General features: G+C 41.7%; 2 protein-coding genes across 5 annotated transcripts in view; one reads left to right on the forward strand and one right to left on the reverse strand.

The window, feature by feature from the left end:
• The first annotated feature begins 304 nt into the window (after positions 1-304).
• On the forward strand, positions 305-6,601 carry traip (TRAF-interacting protein). 4 transcript variants are annotated; one of them, XM_045705352.2, is made up of 16 exons: positions 305-362; positions 1,662-1,773; positions 1,924-1,981; positions 2,125-2,211; positions 2,347-2,386; positions 2,504-2,631; positions 2,729-2,823; positions 2,938-3,051; positions 4,178-4,265; positions 4,386-4,475; positions 4,596-4,684; positions 4,800-4,955; positions 5,068-5,119; positions 5,273-5,380; positions 5,610-5,660; positions 5,887-6,601. In XM_045705352.2, exons 2-16 carry the CDS (start codon positions 1,676-1,678, stop codon positions 5,998-6,000), a joined length of 1,368 nt encoding a protein of 455 aa, XP_045561308.1. In that variant the 5' UTR covers positions 305-362; positions 1,662-1,675; the 3' UTR covers positions 6,001-6,601. The 4 variants fall into 4 exon arrangements, with proteins under 4 accessions (XP_045561308.1, XP_045561307.1, XP_045561305.1 ...); XM_045705351.2 differs by lacking the exon at positions 305-362 and adding an exon at positions 607-914; XM_045705349.2 differs by lacking the exon at positions 305-362 and adding an exon at positions 607-844.
• A 1,904-nt stretch (positions 6,602-8,505) lies between these two features.
• LOC106582870 (metabotropic glutamate receptor 6) overlaps positions 8,506-12,049 on the reverse strand; it is a 36,520-nt gene continuing 32,976 nt past the window's right edge. Inside the window, exon 11 of the mRNA XM_014166437.3 lies at positions 8,506-8,745. Within this exon, the coding sequence (XP_014021912.1) occupies positions 8,506-8,745 (240 nt within the window). The remainder of the gene's footprint in view (positions 8,746-12,049) is intronic.

Genomic DNA, 12,049 nt, shown 5'->3' on the forward strand with positions numbered 1-12,049 from the left:
GTACAACACTCTTCAGTCAATCGCTATGGTCATTGCGATGGAAAGAGGCCTCATCATTATACCTGTGCCATTATGGTGTATGTGACAGCATGAGCAGTGCCATTGAGCCTATCTCCATTTTAAGTAATACTGTAACGACCCGGTATTGTGTTCTGTGTTTGTGGGTGTGTTATGGTTCTCATGGCTACTAGCAGGGGTTAAATATGTCAGGACAGAGGGAAAGGTTGGGGGGGGTATGATGGGTAATCCCGCGGGATTTGGAAATGCATAAATAGGGATTACTGTCTCATCTTCTTTCTTTCTGTTCGGGGCCTTGATCTGTTCCTATGGGAGTGACCCTTAACTCGACATGGTATAATTGTGTACGTTCGGCATTTAGCGGCATGGGCTGTGGCCTGAACAATAGCCCAGTTTAGGAATAAACCTGTGTTCTGACCTGTACACCTAGAGTCCGTCTCTTTTTCCTTTATGACCCAGCCGGGTCATTACAATTTTTCATTTTCTTCTTCACGATTGGCTGATCCCTCCTGATGACCCGGTTGGACATGACTCCAACAGGGTCACCAGGAGGGATCAGCCAATGAAGTTGGAAGTCCCACACTGTTGACTACATTAAAATGGTGGAAGCGCTCAATGGCGCTGCGGTGCCAATGCTAATTCAGCCTTTTGGCCACTAGAGGCCCACTATTACTCATTTGTTCACATTGGAAACGACAGGCCGTGGTCTATCTTGAGTTAGTTATGAACCCACTCGCTTTTGGAAACGACAGGCCGTGGTCTATCTTGAGTTAGTTATGAACCCACTCGCTTGGGCTGGCTAGCACATCATGTTCTGAGAGAGAAGGTACAGGGTTGCAATCGTTAGTACAGTTTCGTTTTGCAACAGAAACGAGTTTATTATTCGACAAATTCGGGTATGTCCCTCCCCGTTTCGTTCAGTTTAAGAAACGTTTTGCAACAGAATCGGCGTAATGAATACGCCCCAGTTGTTTCGCTATCATTGAATCTTGTGGAATTAAGTATTTTCTCCACATTTTCGCTCGTATTGGATACGTTCCCGAATGCTTATATTTTCACTTCACGAGGGTTTGCATGGCCTTGATTGCCACAGATCCGTTCATATTTTCTGCGGGCCTAGCTCGCTATTTGTGTTGGGGTTAACACTATTTCAGGGTTTATCTCAGAGTAATCTCTTCCACGGCAGAAGTCAGACAGAGAGAGCAGACAGGAAGATATCTGAACGTACCATTTTGATGATTACGTACACGCAAGGGGCGGGGACTTTCACGTTCGAACTGCGCCGCGCGAGTGTTGTGTTGCTAGCTGGGTGTAAACCGGTTTCGATAATTATTCTAACTGCAATGAATAATATACGGATTAATGTAACAAATACTCAATAGCTTTAAGGTAAATACGGGCGAATGTATGCAACGCAACCTGCTGTATCGTAGGTGACAATGAGGGTTAACAGCTATCTAGTTGGCTAACGCGAGCTAGCCGGCTAGCTAGGTTGCTAACTATTGGTTAGATAACTTGGCAATAATAACAAAGCTAGCTAGCTAGCTAGCTAGCAACTTAACTACAGGTAGCTGATATCAACATTAGAACCAGCAAACATGACTATGTTGAACACACATGATAACTTGCTTTTTTCTTGACAGGGTTTTCTTCAAAAATGCCTATTCGTGCCTACTGTACCATCTGTTCAGATTTCTTCGATCACTCAAGAGATGTGGCTGCCATCCACTGTGGGCACACCTTCCACTATGAATGGTGAGTTACCAATGACTGTCAGAGGAATCAGTCTCTACATTAAGGAAATAGTATGACTAGCCAGTACTTGTGGCCCTAGCCAAATGTAGTAGTCTAGCTATTGTTGAATGTCAGTTGTGTGTAACTTTTCACTCCTTCCTCTGCTTACAGTCTTCTTCAGTGGTTTCAGACTGCCCCCAACAAGACATGTCCACAATGTAGAAAACAGGTAGGACTAACTTGCTATACTGCTGACCCCTTTCTGAACACTGGTGTTTCATTCTGCACACATTACATCAATCCCATTCATCTCAAAATAACCCTACAAATACTTTTTCTACATGTTTATCTTTGTCTGGACTCTCCCCTCAGGTTAGCACCAGACACATTATCAACAAGTTGTTCTTTGACATTGGTGGTGAAGGAGAGGGATCCTCTGCAGATCCAGAGTGTTTGCAGGTAGGCCTACACCTGGAGGACTACCATCTTGACTCACGTTGTGGCTACATTAAATAGAACATTGTCATTGCATGTGAATTGGGGATATTATTGTATGATGTCGCTTATTCAGTGTTTAATTTTTTTCTTCTGCAGAACGAGCTCGATAGAATGAAAGCTGTTTTAAGTACCAAAGGTAAGAGGCCAGTGAACACAACTGATGCTTGCTTTGATAGACCACGTGTCATTATGATGGTGTAACTATTTTTGGCATTTGGATAGCTGAAACATTGACTTGTATTTCTATCCTCAGAGAGAGACTGGAGGGACAGACTGAAGATGCTAGAGGGCTTGAAGGAGACTGTGGACAGGCAGAAGAAAGACCTGGACAGTGTTAGGAAGGAGATTGGCGAGAAAGAGATGCTCTGCTCAGTTCTCAGGGTAGGACGTTAAGTTGTCAAACGTAAAGCCAAATGTATTTACATGCTCCTTTCTACCTGACATGTCTCTAACATTTTGAGGGTTTTGGAACTTTCAGAAACAGATGAAATACCTGGAGAACCAGCAGAGTGAGACTCAGGCTGCTAAGGAGGAGGCCCGACGACTCAGGACCAAAATGAAAACATATGAGAGGTAGCCCACAGACTCACACAATAATCATTTTCTGACTTTTGTGCCAACCCAAACCATACTGTGCTGGCTTGTATATTTTACTTGTGTGTGTGTGTGTGTCCTTGTCCTTCCCAGTCTGGATGTGGTGTTACAGGGTCAGAGGGCTGAGGTGGAATCCATGATCAGTGACATGGGTGTTGGCCAGGCTGCCGTGGAGCAGCTCTCCATCTTCTGCATCTCTCTCAAGAAGTAAGGAATGTCAAACTTTTACACTATACACTGAGTATAGCAAACATTAGGAACGCTTTCCTAATATCAAGTTGCACCCCTCCCTTGCCCTCAGAACAGCCTCAATTCATCAGGGAATGGACTCTAGAAGCTGTCAAGCGTTCCACAGGGATGCTGGCCCATGTTGACTCCAATGCTTCCCATAGTTGTGTCAAGTTAGCTGGATGTCCTTTGGGGGGTGGACCATTCTTCATACACACAGGAAACTGTTGAGCATGAAAAACCCAGCAGCATTGCAGTTCTTGCGTCTGGCACCTGCTACCATACCCCGTTCAAAGGCACTTAAATGTTTTGTCTTGCCCAGTCACCCTCTGAATGGCGCACATACACAATCCATGCCGTAGTTGTCTCAAGGCTTAAAAACCCTTCTTTAACCTGTCTCCTCCCCTTCATCTACACTGATTTAAGTGGTATCAATAAGGGATCATAGCTTTCACCTGGTCAGTCTGTCATGGAAAGAGCGGGTGTTCTTAATGTTTTGCATACTCAATTTACATTGTCAGGGCAACAGTGTTTTGTAAGGATTTTATTTATTTATTTATTTATTTCACCTTTATTTAACCAGGTAGGCAAGTTGAGAACAAGTTCTCATTTACAATTGCGACCTGGCCAAGATAAAGCAAAGCAGTTCGACAACATACAAAAACACAGAGTTACACATGGAGTAAAACAACATACAATCAATGATGCAGTAGAAGAAAAAATAATTTAAAAAAAATTAAAAAGACTATATACAATTATAAGACTATATACAATGTGAGCAAATGATGTGAGATAAGGGAGGTAAAGGCAAAAAAATGCCATGGTGGCAAAGTAAATAAAGTATAGCAAGAAAAACACTGGAATGGTAGATTTGTAGTTTGAAGAAAGTTCAAAGATAAAATATAAATAATATGGTGCAAAGGAGCAAAATAAATAAAATAAATAAATACAGTAGGGGAAGAGGTAGTAGTTTGGGCTAAATTATAGATGGGCTATGTACAGGTGCAGTGATCTGTGAGCTGCTCTGACAGCTGGTGCTTAAAGCTAGTGAGGGAGATAAGTGTTTCCAGGATATTTACCAAGTAATTCCTATTATCATTTGCAGAGAGTATGAAAACCTAAAAGGGAGCCTCCGATATTCAAATGAAATGTCTGAAAAGCTCAAAAGGGAGGTATTTGCTTCAAACAACAAGGTAATACATGTATACATTATTTTTTTTTTTTAAACACATTAATTGAATTGTTCTGTGATAATGTGGGATGTCTCACCTACTTCCAATCTGAGACTGACACAGTTTCTCATGTCTCTGTAGTTGCAGAAAGCCACAATGGAGATGAACAGGACCAATGATGACCTGAAAGCTGTCCAAAATGACTTGACCAACGCAGACAAAGAGATCACTGTAAGGAGCCCTCAATTCTAGAAATTATGAGCACTATACAATTTGCAAAGCTATGTTATATTTGGGTAATAAAAATACTGAGTTTACTATTCCACTACTTTGTGTTTTTAACACTGTTAGAGTCTGAAGAAAAAAGTAGAGATTCTTCAAAAGACCCTGAGCACACCAACCCGCACTAACGAAGCCTTGAGCCGACTAGTCTTTGAGAGGTTTGTCACTTGACCAATTGATTTTCTACACAGCGAATGCTACTTATTATATAGATACCTTCTTGCTAGATCTGGTGTTAGTCACTAATTGGGGTCTTTCCCCCTTGTCTTTCAGCCCTGCCCCAGTGGAGCTGCAACAGCCCCGTCTCCACCAGCCTGCCAACAGTGAGGACATTGACCTTAACATGACCTTTGACATCACCACACCTGACCTGGTGGATAAGAGGGCGTCACAGGTCCCATCCAAAAAGATGCGTCTGGATCCAGCCACGTGAGTCTCCCTCTACAGTGTGTCATTGACGAGGGACATATGCTCCTGACACTTATTTGTTAAACGTTTCTGAAGTATTGATCATATTTATCTTATGTTCTTTCTTTCTCAGGTTGTCGTCCTCGCCAACCAAACACCGTGACAGCGCCTCGTTGGGAAGCAAGGTATTTTACCACTTCCAAGGGTTCACCTAACACATGCACCATATGTACTGACTTTGTGTTGACCACATTGCTCTGGATACATTTAAAGCTAGACGTGTTGTACTTTAGTGTGCATGGCATGCCATAATCTTCTGTGTTTATGAATTCTCCCAGGCCAGAGAGGAGGCAGCGCCAATGGGTACATTCTTCCGTAATTCCATTCTGTTCAGGAAGAAGACCTTTGGCAGCATGCTGGACCCCCAGAGGAGTAAACTGGGAGCTGTAAGTAACCTGACTCTATTCTCTTTCCCTCACAACACTGCAGTTACTGTATGATTGTTCTGGTGTTTTTCTTACTATGAGCCTGTTCCACATTTTCACACCATCAATTACAGTGAAGTACAGTGCATTCCACCTAATGACTTCCAAAACATGACCCACAAATGTCCTTGCTTTCCTGTCTTGTTCCTGTCAATGATATGACAAAATGTATGGCTATCTCATATTCCAGGTCAGAAGTGGTTATGATGGACTTGGAGGGAGAACCAAATTCTTCCAACCTGTATCCATTTTCTTAAACCGTACAATTCAGGTTTCCTGACTGGTATTTCTCATTGAAGTGGGTGTTGAAGTACATATTGTGACTGAATTATATCCTCTATGATGTCTATTGATAAATGTATGTTATACATTGCTTTAACTAATCTCATAGGAAACAATCAGGGAGGAACAGGGAAATGCCATTTGTTATGGAATGCCATTTTCCTTAACTCAGCCACCCACACCAGTCTCCTTTGTCAGATATTCGCCCGCTTACGATGAAGGCAAAGAGAAAAAAGGTTTCCCGACCAGCTCCTCCCAAGATCCCCACCTGTCTTACTCTGGACAGTTTTCTGGAGTGACCTATGACCTGTCCATCCGATTAATACAGACGTGTCAGATGCACCTCTGACAGTAGGGGCCAGCCGGTCTGGAACAATAGAGAGAGGAGCAACCTGAATAGGTTTACCGGTCAAGTAAAAGGACTATGGTCTACTTTGGTTTGCGCTTCTTACTTGAGGGCTTGCTCCAAGCTTTGGGCATGAATGGGAACAGCAGATGGTTTGGTGTAGAATATTTGTTTTGGTGTATTGAGACTTCTTTTGTCTCATCATGAAACTCTGTCTGTGTGTAGTAATCTTGTTTTGAGATGTTTCATCTAATTGTAATTAAGTGTGCGGTACAGAGTTATTCTGGGAACTTTCCTGCATTATGAGCATCTGTGAAATGTCAGCCATTTGACTGTTGCACATTACAAAAAACCTCTCTTTCGCACTTGAACATTTGTTTTACTAACACTGTCTGAATATTGTAATACAGCACTGTATTGAATATTTGTTTTCCACTTCCCCAGAACATCATCCTCTTGTTTTTAGTGCTATTTATTTTAGATACATACTTTTACTTGTGATTATTGCGTAAGATCTCTTATGTTTGTGAAATAATAAACTATAGTTTCCTTAATTGTTGAGTGGGGTGTGTTAATGTTTTATTTTTTAAGTCTACACACTATGCATCTCACTATGATACTGTAGCAGAGATGCCCTCTCCACAGCATGGTCCAGTAATGTGCCCTACAGTCCACTCCATGCTACAGAATGGTTAAGTTTCTTAGCCAGCACTTTGCTGTTTTACTGTACACTTTTAATAAATCTCCAGCAGGGGGCAGTGTAAGCATGATGGCAGCCTCACAATGGCTACAGTTACAGAAGTACAATAGTATGAAGGTGGAATTATTGGGTTTTATCTATATTTTCGTTTTCACAGTATTTTAAGTAAAAATTAATTTAAAAAAATTAGATTCCTGAAAACTTGAGCATAGTCCCAGCCAAGCCAAAAAATAATCTTACTGCAAATAACTTAATGGAAACTGTGCTGCCTCCACTGCATTGTGTTCTGACAAAATCAGAACGCAATACCGCTCGGCACAGAGTGAATGCTACACGCATGCGTTATGCGATCTAGGACTGCTTGGAGTGTGACCTGAACTGGGCTATCGTCATTTTGTGGACCATTACAGTGCCACAGTATTCATTTTCAAATACGTTTACATAATTTAAATGATATTGTAGTGATTTTATTTTAAGGGAAACTTGTAACATTACATACATTTTGAGAACACAAAACAGTGATTTAATGGCACAATATTGAAGAACACAAGTGATCATTGATGCTAAAACCAGCGATATTCTCAGTGAACTCAAGTGTTACCATTAACTGTTCTCATAATCGCAACACCAGCAGCACTATAAAGAGATTGTTCTTAATCTACAGAAATGCCATACGTTGTTGTGATTCTAACAATTGTCTCAGAACACAATATCCTGTTCAGAACCACTGGTTTCCAATTTAGAAAGTAGCATTGTATATATAAGTTATTACTGCTAAAGCAATTAACAGCAAACTAAACCAAAGCATAACAGAACATGTTAAAATGGTACCTTACATGAGATCTGGCAGTATTGATGTCAGTAATCAGAATTTCCTACAGTTGTTTCTCTTTACCACTATGTCATTCAAGAACCCTACACTAGTTATTCCATGATAAAGTGGTGCATAGAAAAGCAAGTTCCTTCCAGTGTAATCAGTAAAAAATAACAACGCGTCAAAGTTGTGACACCCATACAAACAGTACTGTGGAAACATTCGTATAATGTACACACAAACTCACAACCCATGCGGTGCTGATAAATCAAGTAAACAACAAAGCTTGTTCTCAAAGGATCCTACTTTAGGTCCTCCAGTCAGGAAAAGGTTTAACATTTTATTAACTATTGATCCAACTAATTGTCCTGAGGAGAGAAATCAAAGAGAACTAATTAATTGCCATGGTCACTTAGACATATCCTAATGTAAAAGAAGACTTTGTCCTGAAATCTAGCAAAGCTGTCCACAGTGTTCATTGTGGACAGCTGTCATTTATTTAATTGTTTTATTTAACCTTTATTTAACTAGGCAAGTCAGTTAAGGACAAATTCTTATTTACAATGACGGCCTACCCCGGCCAAACCCTAACGACGCTGGGCCAATTGTGCGCCGCCCTATGGGACTCCCAATCACAGCCAGTTGTGATACAGCCTGGAATCGAATCAGGGTCTGTAGTGATGCCTTAGACCGCTGCGCCACTCGGGAGCCCCCTCTCACATGTGAGGGAGTGCTTTGCCAAGAGAGACCATTATAAGCTGTCATCTGTTAGGTGCCAGGTGTTGTATTCATCTCTGGTTTCCTGCTGGATTATCTAAAGTGATTGAAGAGAGAGACAATTACCAATTGTTTTAGTGAAAAATGAACACTAATCTGTTTCTATATCATTGTGAATACATACAGTAGCACAGGTGAGGGATCAGTGGATACCGCCGCTGCTTTACTCACTGTGATCGGTCAGGCACTATGGCACTACTTTTGGACTCTCCGTTCTTCTTGTCGTCTTTCTGGGAGAGTTGTGAGGTCACTGTGGAAGCCACAGCCTTGGAGCTGCGCTTGCGTTTCTGCACGTTCTGCTCCGGTTGGAAGATGATGACGTAGACCTTAGGGATGTACAACATGCCCAGGGACACCGTGGCACTCAGGCTCATGGACACCGTCAGGGTGGTGGTCTGGATGAACATCTAGAGCAGAGGGAAAACAGGGTGAAGGTTAATAATAAATACCTCAGTATACACCTAGACATTTTACAATAGGGTTTGGATTGCCTGGCTGAGGACTATATGAATTGTCTGTGTTGCGTTCACAATTCAAAATATTAGTTTTCCTGATTTTCCTTTCTATCCTATGCCTATCCTTCCATCTATTAATCTGATAATACCCCCGAGAATGAGAATATAGTATTTTGATAATATTCTGAGAACACAGTAAAACTGTACATTCAATAATTCATAATAATAATGTATGGAGGTTGTCTTACATAATATTTTCCATGGCAATCCCCATGACATACCTTTATTATACCTAATTATTGTATGAAGAATCAACAGGAGGTGAAATAGGAGGTACACAGTATACAGATGTTGTTTCTTCATCTGAATGTTCAAGGACACAGCTGTGTTTTTAGCCTGGGATGAATGATTTATATTCCAGTATAAGCACTGAGGAGTGGTGTTCTATTTATGGGCCTTCAGAATGTCTATTCACATGTTGTTCCTCTGTTGTCAGGCTGGCAACAACAATACTAAGAACAGACTTGTGGTCTGAGTCCGATGCACTGACAATTCAAAAGCAGTACATCTCATGAATAAATGAAGAAATACATGGAATAAAAAAATAAATAAACAAAGACCTAAAGTGCATTTGGAAAGTATTCAGACCCCTTGACTTTTCCCCCATTTTGTTACGTTACAGCCTTATTCAACAATTAATTGAATTGTGTTTTTTCCCTCATCAATCTGCACACAATATCCCATAATGACAAAGCAAAAATAGGCTTTTAGACATTTTGGTAAATCTATAAAAATATCACACGTACATAAGTATTAAAACCCTTTACTCAGTACTTTGTTAATGCACCTTTAGGGGCGATTACAGCCTCAAGTCTTCTTGGGTATGACGCTACAATCTTGGCACACCTGTATTTGGGGAGTTTCTTCCATTCTTCTCTGCAGATCCTCTCAAGCTCTGCCAGGTTGGATGGGGAGCGTCGCTACACAGGTTTTTTCAGGTCTTTCCAGAGATGTTCGATCGGGTTCAAGTCCGAGCTCTGGCTGGGCCGCTCAAAGACATTCAAAGACTTGTCCTGATGCCACTCTTGCGTCGTCTTGGCTGTGAGCTTAAGGTTGTTGTTCTGTTGGAAGGTGAACCTTCACCCCAGTCTGAGGTCCTGAGAGCTCTGGATAAGGTTTTCATCAAGGTTCTCTCTGCATTTTGCTCCGTTCATCTTTTCCTCAAACCTGACTAGTCTCCCAGTCCCTGCCGGTGAAAAAAATCCTCACAGCATGATGCTGCTACCATCATGCTAGACCGTAGGGATGGTGTCAAGTTTCCTCCAGACTTGAGGCTTGGCATTCAGGCCAAAGAGTTTAATCTTGGTTTCATCAGACCAGAGAATCTTGTTTCTCATGGTCTGAGAGTCTTTAGGTGCCTTTTGGCAAACTCCAAGTGGGCTGTCATGTGCCTTTTACTGAGGAGTGGCTTACATTTGGCCACTCTAACATAAAGGCCTGATTGGTGGAGTGCTGCAGAGATGGTTGTCCTTCTGGAAGGTTCTCCCATCTCCACAGAAGAACTCTGGAGTCCTGTCAGAGTGACTATTGGGTTCTTGGTTACTTCCCTGACCAAGGCCCTTCTCCCCCGATTGCTCATTTAAGAATGATGGAGGCCACTGTGTACTTGGGGACCTTCAATCCTGCAGAAATATTTTGGTACCCTTCCCAGACACAATCCTGTCTAGGAGCTCTACAGACAATTCCTTCGACCTCATGGCTTGGTTTTTGCTCTGACATGCACTGTCAACTGTGGGACCTTATATAGACAGGGGTGTTCCTTTACAAATCATATCCAATCAATTGGATTTACCACAGGTGGACTCCAATCAAGTTGTAGAAACATCTCAAGGATTGAGCTCAGGATGTACCTGAGCTCAATTTAGAGTCTCATAGGAAAGGGTCTGAATACTTATGTAAATAAGCTATTTCTGTTTTTGTATAAATTTGCTAAAAAAAAAATAAAAAAATGTTTTGTTTCGTCATTATGGGGTATTGTGTGTAGATTGATGAGGAATATTTTGATTGCATACCTTTTAGAAAAAGGCTGCAACATAACAAAATGTGAAACAAGTCAAGGGTCTGAATACTTTTCAAATGCACTGTAGCTATATAGCACAATATCCCTTATCTTCTCTGTCCTCGTCTTTGTCATGTTTCTTATTGGCTCTCAATGTCCTGTCCAGCACTGATGTGGCAACGCATGGATGACCAGGGAGCACTGTTCATCACAGCCATTCATATGAAAGATAGACTCAGCGATATGGTGTAGATAACAAAGTGTGTCAATTTCCACAACAATTAAGAGTGTTGACGCGAGAGGCTCAACTTCTCCACTCTTTTGGTGCCCTGGCTACCACGCTGTAACAGCGTGAAGCGAACCTGTGCACAGGTGCAGATATTGTGTGTGAGACTGTGTGAGAGCAAAATCTTGCAACTCGCTCATCTCTATATCTGCGGTGCTGCAACTTCATTTTGAAGAGTTTACCATTAAAGACATTACTGACTCCAGGCTAGTGCTAGGTACAGTATATGTATGCCTCAGCCACTTCTGATCTTCTTTTTCCTCTAATTGGTCTTTTGACCAATCACATAAGGTCTTTACACAACAGATCTCTTTTAGAGCTGTTCTGATTGGTCAAAAGACCAATTAGTGAAAAAAGATCAGAATTGGGCTGCCTGTCTAAACGCAGCCAAAGTGGCATTGAAGTATGACAGACAACAGTTCTAATGAGACTTAGGCAATCCAGAACAGAAAGGGATCTTTTCTTGTCAGGTGCATCATCAAGCAAGTCAACCATCTGCACGAAAACAACACACATTTCTGCATCGCAGTGCTTGAGGCGTTCAATCACTACAGCCCCGGGTTCACTACAGCCCCGGGTTCAATCTCAGGCTGTGTCACCAGTTGGACAGTGTTTCCTCCGACATATTAGTGTGGCTGGCTTCTGGGTTAAGCGAGCGGTGTGTCAAGAAGCAGTGTGGCTTGGCAGGGTTGTGTTGTCAAGAGCCATGAGGACCATGGCTCTTGACCTTCGCCTCTCCCAAGTTCGTAGGGGAGTTGCAGCGATGGGACAAGACTGTAACTACCAATTGGATATCACGAAATTGGGGAGAAAAAGGGGGTAAAGTAAAAAAATAACATATATATATATATATATATATATATATATATATATATATAATAATTCACACATTGAGGGAAGTCAGTAGAAAA

Source organism: Salmo salar, chromosome 22, assembly GCF_965601325.2.
Source record: "Salmo salar chromosome 22, fSalSal1, whole genome shotgun sequence".
Lineage (NCBI taxonomy): Eukaryota > Metazoa > Chordata > Actinopteri > Salmoniformes > Salmonidae > Salmo > Salmo salar.